General features: G+C 32.1%; 3 protein-coding genes across 10 annotated transcripts; 2 read left to right on the top strand and 1 right to left on the bottom strand.

Annotated features, from left to right (window-relative positions):
• The first annotated feature begins 1 nt into the window (after nt 1).
• On the top strand, nt 2-5,062 carry Pabp2 (poly(A) binding protein nuclear 1). 5 transcript variants are annotated; one of them, XM_076429788.1, is made up of 7 exons: nt 2-107; nt 1,190-1,356; nt 1,431-1,545; nt 1,630-1,697; nt 1,774-2,015; nt 2,794-2,886; nt 4,991-5,062. In XM_076429788.1, exons 2-7 carry the CDS (start codon nt 1,192-1,194, stop codon nt 5,022-5,024), a joined length of 717 nt encoding a protein of 238 aa, XP_076285903.1. In that variant the 5' UTR covers nt 2-107; nt 1,190-1,191; the 3' UTR covers nt 5,025-5,062. The 5 variants fall into 5 exon arrangements, with proteins under 5 accessions (XP_076285903.1, XP_076285905.1, XP_076285904.1 ...); XM_076429790.1 differs by lacking the exon at nt 2-107 and adding an exon at nt 243-401 and having other exon boundaries at nt 1,190-1,326; XM_076429789.1 differs by lacking the exon at nt 2-107 and adding an exon at nt 243-401 and having other exon boundaries at nt 5,000-5,062.
• A 734-nt stretch (nt 5,063-5,796) lies between these two features.
• On the bottom strand, nt 5,797-18,105 carry LOC143211783 (protein zyg-11 homolog B). Of its 3 annotated transcripts, none has more exons than XM_076429747.1 (10): nt 17,919-18,105; nt 17,121-17,341; nt 16,801-17,047; nt 16,501-16,695; nt 15,077-15,474; nt 14,843-14,988; nt 14,315-14,700; nt 13,747-14,116; nt 13,327-13,663; nt 5,797-13,203 (listed from the first exon to the last, which is right to left on the bottom strand). In XM_076429747.1, the coding sequence occupies exons 2-10, from the start codon at nt 17,227-17,229 to the stop codon at nt 13,076-13,078; spliced, it is 2,316 nt and encodes a 771-aa protein (XP_076285862.1). In that variant the 5' UTR covers nt 17,230-17,341; nt 17,919-18,105; the 3' UTR covers nt 5,797-13,075. The 3 variants fall into 3 exon arrangements, with proteins under 3 accessions (XP_076285862.1, XP_076285864.1, XP_076285863.1); XM_076429749.1 differs by lacking the exon at nt 17,919-18,105 and adding an exon at nt 17,868-17,889; XM_076429748.1 differs by lacking the exon at nt 17,919-18,105 and adding an exon at nt 17,653-17,851.
• LOC143211788 (PP2C-like domain-containing protein CG9801) lies at nt 17,991-21,113 on the top strand. 2 transcript variants are annotated; one of them, XM_076429769.1, is made up of 8 exons: nt 17,991-18,008; nt 18,260-18,400; nt 18,752-19,057; nt 19,131-19,357; nt 19,422-19,622; nt 19,716-20,013; nt 20,077-20,566; nt 20,719-21,113. In XM_076429769.1, exons 3-8 carry the CDS (start codon nt 18,891-18,893, stop codon nt 20,932-20,934), a joined length of 1,599 nt encoding a protein of 532 aa, XP_076285884.1. In that variant the 5' UTR covers nt 17,991-18,008; nt 18,260-18,400; nt 18,752-18,890; the 3' UTR covers nt 20,935-21,113. The 2 variants fall into 2 exon arrangements, with proteins under 2 accessions (XP_076285884.1, XP_076285885.1); XM_076429770.1 differs by lacking the exon at nt 17,991-18,008 and adding an exon at nt 18,479-18,541 and having other exon boundaries at nt 18,261-18,400.
• The last annotated feature ends 199 nt before the right edge of the window (nt 21,114-21,312 follow it).

Genomic DNA, 21,312 nt, shown 5'->3' with positions numbered 1-21,312 from the left:
ACTGCGCCATCTGCAGGAGTAACTAGGGAGTTACCACGTGTTTCCTACAGAGCTGCTCACACTGTATGCTTTTATTTGCACAAAAAATAACGTTCACAGATAAGAATGTACGTAAACATAAATAAATTAATGTAAAATAAGGTTTTTTAAAATTCTTTTGTGTAAAATGAAACTGTGTTCGACTGAATTTCATCTTTTTCACGCATTCGATAATTGCGATTTTGCGCACCAGTAACTTTAGCGACTATAGTAACGAAACAGTTCATGACGAGATACTGTTCATCTTGTTCGGTGGTAGCGTCAATCTCGCTTATTGAGTTTGTAGAGCATTTTGGAGTGTCGATTGGAAATAGTTATTCAATTTATTATATTATTATTTTAAATAATAGAAGCATTTGAAGGTATACACGTATGTTATGTTTTTTTTAAATAGTTATAAACGATAGTTACTAATATTCTCTGTAGACCTTACTAGCTACAGACGTACAAACTATGAACCCGTATATTGCACGTTATTAGCGTTATATTTACCGAAGCATTATTTTGTTAAAAGTATATTTTCGTTAGAAATACACGTACGGAATTTTTTGTCTGTTTATATTTCTTAACATATTTCTCATTTTTATTAACTTCTTTAACTATTGCATTTTAATATTTTATTTAATATTGTTGTGTTAATTATAAGTTTCTATTTGCAAAGGATATACATATAAATATTTAGATTACGAGTTTTTATGAATGTTAATAAAAATTGTTTACTTTAAATATTCTATTAAATCGATAATAAATTAAAGCTTTGTACAATAATATATATTGTAGTTATATGTAATAATAAATGTTGGTTATATATATTTCGATGTACGCATAAAATCTACAGTCTATCGGTGTGTAATTATATAGCATATGTAATTAGTAGACTCCAGATGTTTATGCAAAATAAAAAGTTTGTGCATCAATTGCAAGACGCAGGAACTAAATATAAATTTATATTCTTCGTTAATAATTTTAATGTGGTAAAAATAATATAATAATACTCCTAAAGTCTTTTAACATTTTCACTGTTTTAAATTGCACTTACTCATTTTTGTTATAAATGCATAAAATCCGGAGTCCAGTAATTAGCAAGAAATTTATGAGTTTTTTGTAGATAAGATTTCCACGTATATAAACATTTTATATTATATTACAGAAATGTCTGAATCAGATCTCTTAGCCACAGATCACATCGATGGTCTAGACGGACTTGAAAATGGTCAAGATGGAGATGCCATTATGCAGTGCGATGGTGTGAAGCGAGAATTAAATGAAGCAAACATTGACGATCCGGTACCTGTCTTTTGTCAACTAGAAACAAATGTTGTACACAATAAACAATATTACACATTTATACATATATATCGTATGTTACTAATTTATCTTTATTATTTTAGGAATTGGAGGCCATTAAAGCACGTGTTAGGGAAATGGAAGAAGAAGCAGAGAAATTAAAGCAATTACAATCTGAAGTGGACAAGCAAATGAACATGGGTAGTCCACCCGGTATAAGTGAGTTATTTAACTTGTTCAATTTAAATATATAACACATTATAAGGTATTAGAGTAGATCGAATAATATTTCTTAATTTGTAGCAAGTCCATTAAATATGTCTTTAGAAGATAAAAAGGAAGTAGACAATAGATCCATTTATGTTGGTAATGTAAGTTGATATTTTATTAAATTTCATTATTTTTCAAATTCAATGTCACTAAAATATTATTTATATATTGCTGAAGGTTGACTATGGCGCAACAGCAGAAGAATTAGAGCAACATTTTCATGGTTGCGGTAGTGTCAATAGAGTGACTATACTGTGCAATAAGTTTGATGGACACCCCAAGGGATTTGCTTACATTGAATTTGCAGAACGTGATGCTGTACAAACAGCTATGGCAATGGATGAATCTATGTTTAGAGGACGACAAATTAAAGTAATGCCTAAAAGAACGAATAGACCAGGATTCTCTGTAACTAATAGGTATTCAAACGAAATACAGAATAAATCTCATTTGTGTATGCTCATTTATGCATAGCACGGAAACAGTATACATATATGTATATACAGGATGTCCCACCCGATTTCGACATCTTGATTTTCTCGCTATTGTTACTCGTAGCAAGAAATGTTTCAGCAGAGACTTGAATGGTATCGAGTGGAGCATATTTTTATGTTATTAGGTTTCCGTGAGTGGACGCATAAAGGTCAACTTTGTTTTTTTAAATGGAATGAGGTATTTTTTAATACATCAATCGATGCAGCTGGACATTCGTTATAAAAAAGTACTAACCTATGTATGTCGAAAAGTTAGTAATTCGGGAGATATTTCAATTTAAATAACTCTAAAATACCATTACTGTCGTACCAAGACGTTAGTGTTTACTTACTAGTGTAACGTCTTACAATTAGTACACACAACAGTAATGGTATTTTAGAGTTATTTAAATTGAAATATTTCCTGAACTATTAACTTTTCGACATACATAGGTTAGTACTTTTTACAACGAATATCCAGCTGTATCGATTGATGTATTAAAAAGTACCTCATTCCATTTAAAAAAACAAAGTTGACCTTTATATGACCTTTAAGCATCCACTCACACAAAAACTAATAACATCAAAATATGCTCCACTCGATACGATTCAAGCCTCTGCTGAAACATTTTTTGCTACGAGTAACAATAGCGAGAAAATCAAGATGTCGAAATCGGGTGGGACACCCTGTATACATATTAATATTTATAATTTACATTTTCAGGGGACCACGGGGAACGCGAGGTTATCGAGGTATGGCCAGGGGAATTGTACGTGGCAGTGCATACTTTGGATATAGACCCACAAGACGACCCAGGTGTGTTTCAAATTTGATGTATCTTCAATTCCAATGATTTAAAAACTTTCATACAGTGATTGTAGAAAGTATCCGTACGCTCTTTAAAACAGAATAACTTTTTTATAATTGTACTGAACGACCTGATTTTTTATAATCAGTTAGAAGCATTGGTTTACGAAATGATATGCAAAAAAGAATTTGGCGAAAATTATCATTTACAAGGTTACATGCAAAAATAAAAAAAGGCATTTTTTAAAACTATTTTATTTGGCCGCTTAAAGAAAATTTAAAATACATGTTTTGTAGATCTATATTAGTTATACACGTACTGAAAATTTCATCGAAATCGATCGACGCAGGAAAGAGCGACACGTATCGAAAGAGGTACGATTCTGTGGATTTTAAGCAGAATCTGATCAAAAGTCGTGTAAAACTACGATTTCCACCACGTTTAACTGCTTGTACCTCGTGTGTATGTTAATCGATTTCGATGAAATTTTCAGCATGTGTATAACTAACATATATCTACAAAACATATATTTTAAATTTTCATTAAGGACCCAAATAAAAAAGTTTTAAAATATGCCTTTTTTATTTTTGCATGTAAGCTTGTAAATTATAATTTTTGGAAAATCTTTTTTGCATATCATTTCGTAAACCAATGCTTCTAATTGATTCTAAACAATCAGGTCGTTTGGTACCATTATAAAAAAGTTATTAGTTGTTAAATGGTGTACGTATACTTTGTACACCCACACTCTGTATATCAGGCATGCACAGGTGGACGATTTGGGAGCAAGAGCACTCGACCCTGCTCATGAGCAGGGTCGGAGCAGTGACCTTGCTCGGACGTATTGAAGGGGAACCCACCAATTGTAAGCGTGACTTGCAAACGGAGCACGAGAGAAGACGAGTGGGAGGGGCGTGGGGAAGTGGAGTAGACCAGACCTGGGCGATGGTGGCCCAAAAAACACATGTTGCTGCTACTCTGGGACTGTCTTACCGAGCAAGAGAAGGAGAACTTTCCGAGCTAGAGAAGGAGAGAAACAGCAACATGTGTTCTTCGAGCCACCGTCGCCCAGGTCTGACGTAGACGACGCCCCCACTCTCACACGCTTTCGTCGGCCCAAAGCGCTATTTGACTATTTTGAGAGCGACAGAGCGAGTCCGATGTATACAAAACGGTGTATGTATTATTTAACGGTTCTGTATTATTTTTATGTTCGATTTATTTCTCACAACGTCTACAAATAAAAAATATTCTAGTTAAAAAATAAAAATAACTTATACATAATAGATTTTAAAACTTAAAATTGTGGTAGCTATCAATTTCAAGAAAAAAAAAATATCGGAAACGGGACTCGAACCAGCAACCTACCGATTACTAGTATTTCTCGCTACCCCCTCGGCTACTCATTTTCTTGTTAACCTTTTAACGCGAACTCCTTAAAAAACGCGCGTCTAAACCGATTTTCAATGCAATTTTCTCGGAAAATATGAAGAAGTGCGCGCTACTGCTTTGCTGAAATACATTTGGATACGTCATCTCCAAATATTGCAAGTTTCGGGAAAATCTGGTTCCCGTCTACCGTGGACTCTCCTGTGAATACGAGTCTACGCTCCCTAGTCTCGCGGATGACACCTCACACACTTTTCGACTCACGCGTGGCTCCCGCTGTTTATAGGAGTAGGAACAGGTATTGCTACAAACATACTATGTATGTACTTTTACGCCGACTACGCCGACCATGGCAATTGATTGATCGCTCGCTCTGTCTCGCCCGTTTTGTATTGCTCTGTCGCTCTCAAACTAGTCAAATAGAGCTTTGGGCCCACGAAAGCGTGTGAGAGTGGGGGCGGTGCCTACGTTATTGTAGTCTGACCACTCTGGCGCGCTCTCCACTTCCCCACGCCCCTCCCTCTCGTCTTCTCTCGTGCTCTATTTACAAGTCACGCTTAGTGGGTTCCCCTTCCATACGTCCGAGCTAGGTCACTGCTCTGAGAGCACACGGGAGCAACTTGGGAGCACGGGAGCTGCTCTGAGAGCAAAGAGCTGTGCATGCCTGGTGTATATGCTCATATATTTCATATATGTATACCTCATATATGCTCTCTTACGCAGGAGTTACAGAAGGGGTTACTACATGCCGTATTGACCGTTTTAAAAGATCTTACTACTATTTTACAAATTAAGGTAAGTTTTTACAATATGATTTACATTATAATTTAATTTATCAACTTCTTACGATTGTTCAAACATAAAACGTCCAATACTAAAGATATAACTAAAGATATTTTATACTTAAAAATATTTATGTGTTAAAGATAAATATTATATTTTTAATAAATTATAGGCAATACATTTGCAATATAAAATGGATATAGAAAAATTATTTTGTTTGAACAATAAAATTACAAACAATGAAGCAATACATTTGTAGGAAAGGCTGGTGAAGCAACTACTGATTTTAGGTATCATTATTGTAAAATTAGTGTAGATATTAATAATTAATGACAAACGATAAAGTAAAAGATATTACGAAAAATTTTACTAGCCATTCCTGAATAAATGTACATTTATTATTTGCTTAGTAGTGATTGATCTATACATATTTTCGATTACTGTTTTAATATTCTGATGTATCTATTCAATTTAAATGATATAAATTTACTATAACCATTTAAAATTAAAACTATCGTAAAAGAATCTGTCAATTTTCTACAGTGAATATTATGAAAATTATAATTAGATACATTGGCTTTATTAGGGATACTGTACAGTGCTCTAGATTTATACTCAGGCTTATCACCTGGCCATATTTTACGTATTGATAACAGAATGCCTATATTGATACATTATCTTGACAAGAAAATGATTCAATAGTCCAATTGCATTTAATTTACTGAAAATTTGAACAACTTGGAATAATTCTTTCCCGAAAACTATAGAAAGTCTTCTATTTTTATTTAGTATATTTTATATGTTTATAAATAACAGGTATTTCAATCTACACACTGAAATATGGCCTTGTGAACTGTAATACAAGATATTGTAAGTTTTTGTGCATATCTTATAGGTTACACAAAACTTACATATATATATATATGTATATATACACCAACATGCATTACAGTATAATGCTGCTAAAGTGTTTAAGTAAATTCTTATGATATGTCCACAGAAAAAAAAACTGATACGATGGGAAAAAAAAAGAGAAAGAAAAAACCTCATGTCAAAAGAAAAAAAAAGATTGGACAAAGATGGGCACAATTAATCATATTTGATTTAATGAATCATCATAATGAACATTACAAATGTAGATCAGCGAGATTCGCTATTGCAGTTCAATTACACTTTTTTATACTCTAAAAACAGTTGCAATTCAACTGGTACTACAGCATCAGCCTTTATCTGTTTACGAGTACCTCAATATCCGTTTAGATTACAAAAATACACAAAATATTGAAATGTTAATAAAATACTATTAATATATAAAAATTTTCCTATATATGTGTATATATACATTTTTATGTACATATACATACATGTGAATAACACTAAATATTATTTTAACTAAAAGACGGCGTAATCATTCGATTGTTATAGAGTTATATATATATACTATAAAAAAATTATACGTTTGTACTTTCAGTTATAATCAATAAAAAGCACATCATTCCTTTTATATATATATATATATATATATATATATATATATAATTGTAAGGTGTGATGGCCTGTAATTAATTTTAAAATAGTTTCGTTTGTCTTAGGGCACTTAAGTATATTTGTTTTTTTAACAATTATAGTTTTTCTTTAAATGAAAACCTCTTCACATTTTTCCAACTGACATTTTTATAACTCGCGACTACAACCCTAAATAATTTTGCAATATAAACACATGGTTTATTCGAACCATATTGGTAAAACAATTATGCATTTAAAATGAGACATCTCCTATAATGTGATAAAACTTACATGAAGTAAGAGAAACTTTTGTACCACGTAAAAATGATTATGGTTCTCAGTCGAGATGGTACTGGGATTAAGGCAATACTAAATTGTACACAAAACTATATTACCATCTGAAAAACTGGTTTTAGGAATCTGTAGCGTAGCTATATTAATTTTAGAAATATTTTGACATATTATAAAGGCTGATATAACAATGAGAAAAAGGAATGACACTGTCGGCGTAGTAATCTAGATAAAATTGATGTTAACATATTTCCAATTTATTAACTGGATTAATTAATTAATTAATTTGTTTCATGGTCTTGAATGTTAATTTTAAATATAAACAGCAATTGAACTGCAATGTGAATATCTAGAGTAATATCATATTACTATAATATATATAGTAAATTTTGTATGCATAGTAAGTGAAAGTTGCTAAAATTATAAGTTGTTATAGTTTTTCTATAGTGTATGCCATATGTGTTGATATTAATGTGTGCGACTTTCATTTATTTATTACTAACTATATATCCTCAATTTTATCTGAAACACATTGCTACTAATTTGTAAGATGCGTGTAAAATGTTTTTGAACCATTAATCCACTGTGCTATGATGTTAGGGGGAGAACCAAGTTTCCACGTATTAATGATCGAGCTACATTTCGTGACGTTACTTCCATGTCGCTAAGTATTTTGCAGGTGCAGTGCAGCATCAGCATCAATTGAGTGATAATCATACAAATTTCATGAACAATTTTTACGTTCCATTTAGAAAAAAAAGAAAGAGGAAAGAATAATTAAGATATAAATGTAACATATAAATGTAATATGATTGGATGGTAAATAAAGATTTTCTTGGCTTAAATTCGCAAATTTCTTCGTAGTTTCACTGCATGAAGCTCATATCGTTATAAGAGTAGGTAAGATAAAACTAATTCAAATAGAATAGTGGTTTACGTTTATTAACAATCAGTGGCAGTTAAATCGACATTTGTTTTTACATTTCAGATCAACAGTTTATGTGTTTAGAAGGATAAATTTTGTTCATGCAAATCAATAATATACATATATATTTTTATAACAGATATAATCAGAATATTGTTATATTTATTTTATTAAAACTTTGTATTTTGTTATATCTCTGAAGGCATATAAATGCACAATTCATTTCTAAAAGTTTGTCAGCTAATGCAAAATTTCGTAAATATTAGTAATAACAGAAAAAACTGAAGACCTGAATTCAAAATACTATACTATAACAAAATAAGTAGCTAACGTATTTCATAATGATTCATATAAGAATACAAACATAATATTATAGTTTCAAAGTATATTGATAAGATTCTAGACTAAAATCGTACTATTTTTGTTTGCAGTGTTAACATAAATAACATGCATGCCATGTATACATATAGCAATTGCAACTTTAAAAGTTGCAAAGGGGGAGCTCCACATAGGGTTCATATTGGTAATTTGTGTCTCTGCTGACGTTTATTCAGGCGTCTCAATAATCCCAACATTTCCTTATACTTTCTGCGAATCTCTGCACACTAATGATCCAAAATATGAACATTGTGCATTATAATCATTAGACTGCGGATGTTTATGCAATTTCCAATTTTTCTAAACAAATTTTAAGGAAGTGTAATGGAATAAAATCCTATTTTTCATGGAAACAGTCTTTGTAGATCTAAAACAGATCAAAATCGTACTAAATTCTATCGAACTTTATACTATGGCATTTTTTGAAAATTTTCATAAGCCATAAATGCATAAACATCCGCAGTCTAATAATCATTGTGTCATTTAACTAGTGACGAAGCTGTATAACTTAAATGCCAGTGAAATATTGGGATAGTTTTTCAAAAAGCATCACATCCATAAGGATCAACAGTAACAATTGTGACGCCTAGCCATGAAAGTCTCAAATCTCTGACCACAAAAAATATGGAAGTATTGTTAGTAACATAACTACCGAATTTATTAGACTAGAATCTTAAACATTAGTTATACTATAGTTGATAACTATACATATAACGCAAAGTGACGTAATCGATAACAAATAATTAAATTCTTAAAACAGTTTTTACCACTTGATACTTGACTAACATTTAAGTTAAGGCTTTCGCATATTGTTTCTTCTCGAGTATAGTATCACAACTGGTAACGAAAATAGACTCAATGATCGTAGAGCTCTAACAACTGAGCCAAAAAATAGAGAACATAAACACCAATAAAGGTCAACTCATGGCATTAACACCAGCTTATATTGCATTTAATATGGCAGGTCACTTACCGTTAGCGTCTACATATCCTGTTACTTTGTCACGTTATACCTAAATTGATTTGGATTACATATAAACATGTAACAATTCGTATGCAGACTAGTCACACAAAAATGATAGACCCAATCATTAGAGGTGTGCGAGATCCCGACAATTTTGGGATTCCCAAGAATATATTTGAGAACCAGTCTCGTCTCGATTTGATGCCTTCCCAACCCGTCCCGTCCATCAGGTATCCGACATTTTCGGGTTCTCACACATACATCTATCAAGCAATAACTTAGTTTTTTAAAAACTGAATTACTTGTTTGTTTGAGTTGCGTTGTAATCGTTAATTTGGTTATCATGGCACACCACATGCAAATATCATTAGTATTATCCATATTCCGTGAAACAGTATCAACATCTATATAAGGATGAGATACTCCCCATTCTTCTTGTTGCATTAGAAGATCTGCTGACACCTGAATTGCATCACGAAGGTATACCAAACTCCTTGTTGCTGCTGCATTAGCTAATCGGTAAGGAGTTGCTGAAAATGTAACAGATCAGGAGGGTATTACAGCACATGCCTCTGGTGAACTCGTTGAAAAAAACAACTGTAGCTAATAGGGTTCAAGCAAGAAATACTCTGAGATATCTGATGAGAATCCATCCATCTCCAGTATATAAATAGATGAAGTTGGATCCTTACTCCTTGAGGTCATCAACAAATGTATAGATGGTGTATTTACCAGGGGATTAGTCAGGATTAGTCACCGAAGAACGATCAGCTGATTTTTGTCTCACTTGCTCACAACATTGGTGTCTCTGACTATTTAGGTGGCTGTGTGATTCCGGTGGAAAAATTTGTTGATTATCTTGATATCTGGCTATCACATTCAGTATGTTGAATAGCAAGGTCTATTATTCGAGCCTATCGTGTCAGCTACAGCCCAAAGTGTCATACAACTCGAACTGAATATAATAGTACTTAGACACAACAAATAATGTAAACCTATCATACAGAAGCTCTCACCTGAAATCACGTACAGTGCCCGAAATTTCCATAAAGCCACCACGCGCGCGTTTTTTGGTAATATCTTATAATTATTCTGTACTTATGATAAATTTGAGTATGATTTCATTTTAGGCATACTAAAAACACACACACACATATATATATATCGATTGAAATAATATTTATTTAAAAAAATAAACGTAAATATATAATTTTATATAAAACAAACTGCGAAATTTCTATAAAGCCACATGTTTTTTAAATAAGTAGGTTCAAAATTAACAATAAGTTCTTTTCTATTTCTATATTAATAATTACTAGAACTGCCATTTCTTCGAATAACTTCGAAAATACGATGGGGCATTGACGAAATCAAACTTTGAAGTGTGTCTTCTTGAATAAATGCCCATGTTTCGTTCACCGCTTTCCATAATTCATTAATCGTGCCAGTAATATTTAAAACCATCTGGCCCGTCTAAATTGAATTTCTTTTCATCAGAAAAAATAACAAATTCCCATTCTGTGGACCAGGACATGTGTATTTTTGCAAAATCAAGACAAGCCTGTTTATGTTCTGCTTTGAGTGCTGGTTTCTGCACCATTTTTGTCCAGTGAAATCGATTGGAACTTTTTAAAATTTGTTGCACGCGTCTCGTAGTTACTGACAAATCTAATTCAACGCAAAGTTGTGCTGCACTTCTAAATTCTTTTGATGCAGATCTCATTAACAATGAATGCTGTCTCTTGCTCAGCTTTTGATTTCCTCCTTTGGGGTGGTTTTTGCCATAATCTTTTCTCAAATTGACGTAATTATTTACAACGGTACGTGATCGATTAATTCTTTTTGCAATTCTGCGATTAGAACATCCCATATCCCTATAAGCATCAATGGATGCCTTTTCTCACTGGTCAACAATTGTCCTCGTGGCATTTTACGCAAATCCTTACTTTTCAATTGCAGTTACACTTCTTTTATTGTACCTAGCTGCTAGCTGGACTTATTCACTCAGAGTCTAACAATAAGCACAAACTATTTAAGTGGCTTTATAGAAATATCGCACTTATACATTTCGCTTCGTGCAGCAAAGAATGTAAACACACCCAAGAGGTGAACATTTCCGAGCAGATTCTCGTAGATTTATGATTAGTTCCAACTAAATATAATTGTAGATGAGAAAAAGCAGTAAACTTGACAATATTTTAAAAAGAATACGTCAAAACATAGGTCGCTTTATGGAAATTTCGGGCACTGTATGGATGTAACATTTAGAACATGGAGATCCCGAATAAATTTTCTAAGGATTTACTAAGCTTTTATGAACCAAACAACCAAGAAGTGGAGCACCCCTGCATAAACTTACATTAAAAGAGCAGCCTGAAAAATATTAACGACGTCGAGGGATTTACACTGCAGAAGGCTCAAGATGCGGGAGTCTAAAAGGCTTCAATTTGTTTAGCAAAGCCTGTTCCTATAGTATTCAACAAGTAAAAAATATAGCATATGATAATAAAACGTTAAACATTTATCTCTTCTAAGCTCAACGTACATTTTCGAAACGATTATTTACCTTCGTTTCTAGGTAAACAAATTCTTTAAATGTAACTTATTATAACATACACTCATGCATACTTCTGACAAGAGAAGGATCCCAATTATATGATTCTGATTTCAACAAATTAGTTGTGTCGTATGTGTGTATTGTACTGTTAACGAAGGTGAGATGGAAGATTATAAGACCATGTATATTTTTAAATATACATGGTGTCCTGTTTGAAGTTTCACACGCAATTACTTCCCAAATCGTGGCTCGCTGTAAAAAATCTTTATAATACAACTTTACTTTGTTGGGCGCATCTTACAGTGGTCAGAAATCTTCTCTAGGTGGGCGTACTTCCGTATAGTTAAGCTAAATTTTGAACGGCACTGAATGACCTTGAATGACCTTGGAAGACGAAAGTATTATAAGTCAGTGAATTCGTCTCGGGATATGCTACACACTTATCAAATTAAAATGTACAGTTCCGTATAACAGAAACAGAGGTCACCTTGAAATTTTGGAAGCACGTCCACCTAGAGAAGATTCGTCTTCCACGAAACAGAGTAAGTTTTATATAAAATATTTTGTACAACAAGCGATAGTTTGGGAAATAATTGAGTGCGAAACTTCAAATTGGACACCCTCTATGTTATTCCTGTCGTTGCGTTTGTTACTCGATCAAACGTTAGTTGTCAGATCAACTTGAAATTTTGCATGTAGATTACTGTAGAAACCATAACACTTCGAAATTTAACCGTGACCTCAAGAAAAATTTTTTAAAATTGTATCGTTAGTTCACCTTCGCATATTAATAGGAACGTAAGGATATTAAGTATAGATGTTAAATAGTCTTAAAAATATAGATAATTAATCCTGTGAAGACACATTGTAAATGTAAATCAAATTGACTGTTTGGATGACATAAAATATCATAGTATCTGATTTGAAAAGTGAACGCGATAACCGCAATAAAATTGTAAAATAAAAAAAATATTTAGTTTAACTCCGTTTCATCAGTAATACGAGTATCTCACTTTGACAACACAACTTCAATTTACATTTACATACAATACATTTCATAGATACGTAATGTTAATTATTTATATCTTTAAAATTATCAAGTAGTCTGATCCTCCTCTTGTGAATATAAGATCTATATACACTATGCTTCGTTAAGTTTCATAATACATACAACTATTACAATATAATTCAGGTCCTCAATTTAAATCTACAAAATTTAATAGTAATATTCTGGACTTCTTATTTCACTTTAGTCCACTTTTGATAATTTTCCGTGATCATATAATGGTTTCAATTATTTGGTCTAAAAGAAAAACAGGACATAAAGAGTGCATAGATATAAACATTGACTAGTATACCAACTCTATGGTATGCAAATTTTGTTTTGGAAGGCAATAGTTATCATTAAGAATTTAATTCAATCATTTCAAGGATTGATCGCCGTAAATTTTGTATTTGCGTATTTGAGGTTTCCAGGGTTTTTAATATTTCTACACCTTCTTCTCTGATTAACATGCTGCAGTAATGTTTTGCTAGAAATAATAAGAATGTGAAAGTAACGGAACAATTGTAGTTTATCTTAGGCTAGTAAAAGATTTACATTATGGGCCACATTAGCAGCAATTGACAATGATCAAAGTATCGGAGATACTTACGATTTTTCGTAATTACATGTTGTATTGCCCAAACTGCCCAAAGTCGAACTGGAGCATCTGGACAATGTAAAAGTGGGAAGAATGGTTGAAAACTTCTATACGCAACCATTTCTCCTTGAGGTGTTTGCCAGTGTTTCACAGTGTGAGCCAATTGTTGCAACAATAGTGCCCTGCTTTGATGCAAATTTTTCGACCACCATACACGGTGGCCATCGCTAAGCAGATGTGCAGTGATGCCTGCCGCGAAATAAGATATGTCGATGTGTGTAGAGACCAGTAATGTAGAAAGCATAGAGAGGAATTTACGTTCCATTAGTCTGGGTCTCAAAGAACTAACCTATAATAAAATTATATCAGATGTTGCTTTCTTTCATTTCGACATTGCAACGAATAAATTATAGTAAATTTTCGGGTACGAACCTCTGCTATATTATTTATCAAGCCTAATACTTTAGTCTCAACGCTAGACGCCCCTTGAAAAGTTTCAAGCATTTCAAGAAACAAATCCATTCCACCTTCTGCCATAAAAAGTGAACATGTTCTAGCACTTTCATCAGTTAAATTCCATAGTACACTTAATGTAAATTTCATTGTTGTATCTACTAATTTAATCTCAACCTTAGACCTAACTATTGCAAGTAATTTAGACATGTACTGAGGATGTGCTGCAAGCATAGACGTTTCTACTGGTGTTATCTTTGCTACCGCAATTGAGGCAATAGCAACAGACATGCGAGTCATCGATGGCTCATTAAAAGTTAACATGGAATTCATCACTAATTTTGCACACCTATAAAAACAAGAAACAATTAGATTACAAAGTATTGTTACAAGTACAATTTACATGAAAACTTCCAATATAAATATTCATATATTGTCAAATGAGAGACTCGTAGTAAAATCACTCGCAATTAATCTTCTTTTATGTTTATAATATTTTTCATTGGAACTGAAGGATTTAATTAAGAAAGTTTTATAAAGTTATTACCTGAATTTATCAAAATTAATTTGTAGAATTTGATCACTACATAAAGTGAGTAGCGCATTCATATGAAGTCGATAATTGGCTGGATAAGACTCCATCGCTACCATTGTTAATTCAACAACTTGCTTAAGTATAGACGGGTGAACCATAATGGCAAGTTCACCTTTGGTAAGATTATAAAGACACGCGGTTGAAGGTAGTTGCACACCACATTCGTGTTGATGTTCTCTCATAATAGCTAATACCAATTTTATGACATCGACCCGTGTTTCAAAAAAGTTATGCGTTAAACGGAATAAATTAAGTAAACATTTCTCAAGATAAACTGGCCTAGATGTATACCTCCTAAGAGCTTCCAAAGTTTGAGCTTCCGATGCTATACCACTAACCTACAATAAGAGATAAATAATTATTATTATTACTAGCAACAGAAATGTTTCTGCAATGCGCGAACACAATATAAATACACAAGTATTATTTGGGAATATATCAGTGTGTAATACTAATAATAATAATATCAATATATCTTACAACAAGGTTAGGTCTATAGTCTTTGTTTGTTGAGTCCGTTAAACTATCCTCGTAACAAGCAAGTGTATAAACAAGTCCTAAAAACCTTAAATCTGGATGGGCTTTGATAAATTTTTTCAAGTATTTCAGGTTGATATCGACTTTACCTATAGCGAATATAAAACAAAAATTTATATTTATTCAGAATAAATAGAGTGAATAGAAGAAATAGAACAAAGTCCACTTAATACCTACCAGATAAATCTAGACTAATTAAATATGGCATACAATCTACAGCTTTTAAGAAGTCTGTTAGAGTTGGTTTTCCATAACAGACATTAAGCACAGAGTTAACACCATGCGTGTCCCTTAATTCAGAAATGTCTAAATGCCTTAATTCATCTAACTCCAATAATACTGAGAACAATTTTGCATTTTCATTTATCTTCAAGTCATACATATAAAGTGTTTTCAACCGATTTTTACAATTTCTTAATGGTGTTATATCGTCAACTTTTGTACAAGAGATATCTAGATTTTCTAAAAGAGGAAGGTCGTTAACCACTATTTCCAAATCATATTTATTAAACTCTGTTCCAGATACATTCAACGAATTCAATGCTTTTAATTTTCTTGTTACTACCACACAATACCTGCAATATTATACACACACACAACTGTCAATATTATTGTACATAAAAAACAATATTTCATCTACAAGAAAATATATTGAAGTGACATCTACCAATTTTTACGAATTTTTGATCAAATATCTTGCAAAATACTAGAACTGAATTAGATATATTAAACTTTTTAGTTATCCAAATACATTTAAAAGACAGCACTTGTTTGTTAAATTTTCTGATTGAATATTAATATACCCGTTATGAAGTTTGAACTGACCTAATATACAGGGTAGTCCACGCAACTTGCACACCTATAATAAGTTTTGTATACAGAAGTTGCATGGTCTGGAGGGGTATATTATGTAGTGTATTTATTTTTTTTACAGATGAACGCGTAAAGGACATATGGAGGTCAACTTCATTTTTTTAAATGGAATGAGGTATTTTTTAATACATCAATCGATACAGCTGGACATTCGTTATAAAAAAGTACAAACTTATGTATGTCGAAAAGTTAGTAGTTCAGGAGATATTTCAATTTGAATAACTCTAAAATACCATTACTGTCGTACTAAGACGTTACACAAGTAAGTAAACACTAACGTCTTTGTACACGACAGTAATGGTATTTTAGAGTTATTTAAATTGAAATATCTCCTGAACTACTAACTTTTCGACATACATAGGTTAGTACTTTTTTATAACGAATGTCCAGCTGCATTGATTGATGTATTAAAAAATACCTCATTCCATTTAAAAAATTGAAGTTGACCTTCATATGTCCTTCACGCGTCCATCTGTAAAAAAAATAAATACACTACATAATGTACCTCTTCAGACCATGCAACTTCTGTGTACAAAACTTTTTCGTGCAACGCATACATTAGAAGTTATAGGTGTGCAAGTTGCGTGGACCACCCTGTATTTGTCTACGTAAAATACATATTTAGACACAGAATATAGATGAATTGAAATGTTATATCAAAATATACGAATATTACTTCACTATGTTCTCTTGTTAGTAATAATTTGAAAATAATCAATATTAAATACCGTGAAAATTCCTGAAAACTTCCTTTTGCTATACTCAATGACCTAAGATTCTTTAAACTCCAATCACCTAAACAACTTATCAGATCATTAACTGATATCTTTAATCCATTTACTACTAACTCTTGAACTTTGTGTTGCTTTAAAACTTTTAAGCCTTTCGCCGATAACACAGATGCATCTTTTAACTGCACGCATCTACAAGAATTAATCAGAATTAATTAATATTTTATCTATCCACACTTTCTCTTATGATAAAAATTACTGTTTTCAATATATGTAATAAGATTCTGCATAATTTACCTTAATCTGGTGGACTTCGAATCAAAGAGCGTTATGGTCAAGTCGGATAAAGCTTTCTTTTCGCAAAGGTTAGATAATAATAGTTCTGAGATTTCAGCGGGTATAAAAATATTTGGACGCTTAAAACTAAGTCTTGTTGCTGAGCTTGACGATGCATCATTGGATTTTCTACGAAATAATGCACCATTTGCACCGTTAGCCAAAACATCTGTATTACTACTATTCACCGAGGATTTGGCTTGCTGATCTAAGGATTATATAGTCTATAATTACATTTAATTATACCAATATATAATGAATCATTAGTTGACGGTACTTACTGTAAGAAGGTGGCTCCACCGAACCAGGACATAGTACGCACAAGTTCAGAATATTGTCACAAATAAAATCAATGCACACCTCGCGTAGACTTCTAGGAGATTCAAACATCTTCTACCTCTGTTTGCATGCAAGTCTTTCTTGTCTTCCTTTTATTGCCTATTAAATACTTAATTGCTTCCACCGATCTAGCATTTCATTGTTTTCATTTGTTTCAATGTATCTGTCACAACGTACACATATCATTAAAGTTGATACAATGTATTTAGACATATGTTATGAGATCAACTAATCTACATAATTTGTATATAATAACTCTTCCACTTATTACTCGAAACAAACTATTGCGCTTTGGGAATAACTTATAATACGTTTCATGAAAAAATATACGAATCTTCCGAACATAATAAAGCTAGAATTTCAGTAATATGCGAGAAAATCTTGTTTCTTTTATTTTGTAACCTAATAACAGAAAAATGAAATTCTAGCGAATTCTATTTTCCCGTAAATTAGTTTATAAAAGTATCAGTTTACATAAACATTCATTGTCGAACGATTACATAATGACAAGCACACAAAATGGAATAAATATTTGTGTCACTATGTATCTGATTGTAAAGTACAATATTGACACATATTGAAACAAATTTATAAAACTGTAAACTGTATTATAACACATTAATATTTATAATCCGATCACGGTAATTTTCATAAAACAATTCAATTCTTGTAGAAATTCTTGTACGAACAACACTGATTCACAATTGTAAATACAACCGCAGAAAATCGTAGTCTCTCACCTGTGGAGAGAACGCCATATTGACTTGCCAAATGTCTAAATAAACAGACCAAAAAGTCTACTTGGATGCATATTGTAGGATACGTCTACTGTAAATAGAATCACGTCTCTTACTGTACATAAGTAACGTATTAGAAAATAATAACAATGTTAATCGTAACTTAATTGTGGGGATAACAGTGCTAATTGTATTGCGTTGTACATGTATGATAGTTTTCATTAGTGACACGTATTTACCTCAATGATTCAGAAAATTACAAATTTTTATTGTTCTGATCAAAAGGGTTTACCATTGATATTATATTTACGTAAGAAATTAGTGACACTTCTCTTTGTTCATAGTAACAAATTGAAATTGAAATTCTATTTGTACGGGAATTCATCAGTTATTAACATATTATCAATATGGCGGTAAAGTGGAAAACGATGTGCTTTTCAATGTGTATTACGATGTCATCACTGTACTGTAAGAATTTTTTGTAGGTAAGTCTATAAAATTGATATGTCAAGATCATATGAATGCGTTTATTTTATAAACTTAACCATTATTTCGTATTACAGAATTGTAATTACGTTTGATCCTAAAATTAAGGGATTGTTGGATATGAAACTCAAATTCAAAAAGTTAGACACTTTTGTATAAGTTTAATTTGTCGTTATGAATTTTTTCCCGTTATTTTGTTCACAAATATGTATATGAAAAAGGATACAGATGAAAATTCTGATATTTAATATTTCTTAAACTTATCTCTGACAATATAGAAACTAACTAAAATACAAACTAGTAAAGATACAAAATATATTTGCTTATACATTTTCTTTCTTTTTATTAAGGTTCAAAGAAGAATGAATTTTCCAAATTAAGGTCATGGTTCGAATCATTAATAAGTATCAACCAATCTATAATGACATTTCATGATAACTGACATTGAGCAACGTTCTACCTGTATTTGTATTTAATTTCCTACAAAGAATGCCAAGCTTACGAAAAAAAGTTGCTGGCTTTATGCGGCAATTGTCGATCAGTAATTTGGCAGGAGCTGTAGAAAATATAGGTCAAGGAGAACAAACCTTGCGTAGCCCTAGATCAATGACACAAGATTTTGCAAGTGGTTGCTTTATTACAAGATACTTAGATGGGTAATCAATTTTCACAAAAATTCTACGTTAAATATTGTAAGTAAAGTATATAGCATCTATATTATATTTTTAGTCTAGAGACAAAGCAAGAAGGACCAGCAATCGTCCATGGTAGAAATCCAGAAGAATTGCCAATTAGACAGCTTGGAAACTTTCAAGAAGATAGAGAAACATGTGCTGCCCACACTGGTCCTGATAATGGACTCATAGCAGTTAATGTACAACAAAAGCATTTAAGTATTAATGATATCGATATAGATTACATTGATATGTTAGATCAAGGTGAACAATATAGAAGCAGTAAGTATTGAAATGATTGAATTCTATAAAAACAGTACAAAAGTAATAAAATTGTTTCTTACAGCATCTACAACTACTCCTCCCACAATTGCTGGTATTTCTGACTGGTTTAATCCTCACGAAACAGCATATGGAATTGCTACCACGTTATACGAGAAAAATCCTACAAATAACACAAACAATGGGGAACCTATCGCAGACAGTTTTGGAATTGTAGCCAGATCAAATTCAGCTATTTTAGCACTTGCAGATGGTGTTAATTGGGGTATGTTTAGTTTTCAAGAATTTAAGAATATCTTGTTACACATATTATAATCGCAAAGAACATCACCAATCTATAAACATACAAATTTATTAGGTACTAAAGCAAGTATTGCAGCTAGATCTGCTGTACACGGAAGTATGGAATATTTAAATAAAGCACTCTTCTGTCCTTCGGTTAACAATGAAATAACAACAACGAAAGATGTTTTTATAGCCTTACTTCGTTCATTCCATGCTGCGCATTCATTAATTTTACAAGAGCAAGGGATGCTCACAACATTAACTGTATGCGCAATTCTTCCACTGCCAAATTCTGAATCTAATACAAATCAGAAGAAATACGTGGCTTGTACCTGTAATGTTGGGGACAGTTTAGCTTATGTATATTCAAGGTAACAGAAATAATTTGTTCAAAATTATTCTTTCTGGAAAAGTAATATTAACAATATTAATAGGAAAACTGGAGTGAGAGAAATAACAAGAGGATCTCACGATATTCATTGTATGCGTGACATGCGCGACGCTCTTGGAGCTTTAGGTCCTGTAGACGGATGCAACCCTGAATTAAATAATTTGACGCTCGCAATGACAGAAGTTGAAAATGGAGATATCGTATTCTTAACCAGTGACGGAATTTCAGATAATTTTGATCCTGTAGTTGGAAAATTTGCTGTCTTACCATGCCATAATAGTGTACCTGATTCGACTGTGAAAAATCATGCTGAAGGAAGATCAAAAACCCGTCGAAAATCCGTAGAGACTTTAAGACACGCAGAATCCGGCAATAGTAATAGAAATAAATCTAATTTACCCATAGTCGAGGCTTATCAAAGACACGAGCTAACACTTCTTAGGATGGAGGATTTGTTACGAAGAGGTGTATCTGGCGAAGGTCCACCATGTAACAGTGCCAAACATCTTTGCGAACTTCTTTTGGATTTTGCTGTAAGTTTGCAAAAGTGTACCTGGAATTTGGCAATAGTGTGCACGCTTGTTTCAAGTTTCAACATTGAAATACTAAAATATTAGAAGATACCAGATAAAATGCAATACTGATTTTAAATATTAACATGAATTTAATTTTTTTTTATAATAAGGTCCGTATAACTGCTGCCAAAAGACGAATATTGGAAGATACCGATTTATATTATGCACAAAGTAAAGATGGTCAATTAGTTCAACTATCCAAACAAGAACAGAGAACTCGGCGAATAAAGACATTGGACAAGGTTTCCATGATACCTGGAAAATTAGATCATGCAACAGTTGTCGCATATGTAGTTGGATCATTCGATTCAGAGTATGGTTTATAAATAACAATGGTAATAAAGTTGCAGTTTTTATTTGTACGAGAAGTAATATGTTACAATGTTTTTATATAAGATATTTCTGGATATGTTGAGTAGAAAAAGTATTGTTTTAAGTATTATACAATTAAGTTGTTTATATCATTTTGTTATTTAAAATAAAAAACACATGTGCTTATTCTGTATACGACGAGACTTATTTAATTATAATTGTATATTTAATTTATTAGTCATATATGTGTGTATAATTTGTGCATAATTTGACGTGTCATAAGCGCATACATTCAAATATACGCGACAGCAATAAACAACCACTGGAATGTACAATTTTGATATTTCTATAAATGTTCTAAAAATAACGATTTATACAATTACAACTCGATA

The sequence above is a fragment of the Lasioglossum baleicum genome, chromosome 9 (assembly GCF_051020765.1).
Source record: "Lasioglossum baleicum chromosome 9, iyLasBale1, whole genome shotgun sequence".
In the NCBI taxonomy this organism is placed as follows: Eukaryota; Metazoa; Arthropoda; class Insecta; order Hymenoptera; family Halictidae; genus Lasioglossum; species Lasioglossum baleicum.
Note: the sequence above shows the minus strand (reverse complement) of the source record. Positions and strands in the feature narration are given on the sequence as shown.

Bases quoted from the DNA above. Each gene is read 5' to 3' on its own strand.
- LOC143211783 (XM_076429747.1), bottom strand. From the start codon at position 17,229: ATGTTTGAATCTCCTAGAAGTCTACGCGAGGTGTGCATTGATTTTATT. The intron at 17,048-17,120 runs GTAAGTACCGTC...TATAATCCTTAG, and splicing joins GGTGGAGCCACCTTCTTACA to ATCAGCAAGCCAAATCCTCG. The intron at 13,664-13,746 runs GTTCGTACCCGA...ATTTTATTATAG, and splicing joins TGATAAATAATATAGCAGAG to GTTAGTTCTTTGAGACCCAG.
- LOC143211788 (XM_076429769.1), top strand. From the start codon at position 18,891: ATGCCAAGCTTACGAAAAAAAGTTGCTGGCTTTATGCGGCAATTGTCG. The intron at 19,058-19,130 runs GTAATCAATTTT...TTATATTTTTAG, and splicing joins ATTACAAGATACTTAGATGG to TCTAGAGACAAAGCAAGAAG. The intron at 20,567-20,718 runs GTAAGTTTGCAA...TTTTATAATAAG, and splicing joins AACTTCTTTTGGATTTTGCT to GTCCGTATAACTGCTGCCAA.
- Pabp2 (XM_076429788.1), top strand. From the start codon at position 1,192: ATGTCTGAATCAGATCTCTTAGCCACAGATCACATCGATGGTCTAGAC. The intron at 1,546-1,629 runs GTGAGTTATTTA...CTTAATTTGTAG, and splicing joins GGGTAGTCCACCCGGTATAA to CAAGTCCATTAAATATGTCT. The intron at 2,016-2,793 runs GTATTCAAACGA...TTACATTTTCAG, and splicing joins GGATTCTCTGTAACTAATAG to GGGACCACGGGGAACGCGAG.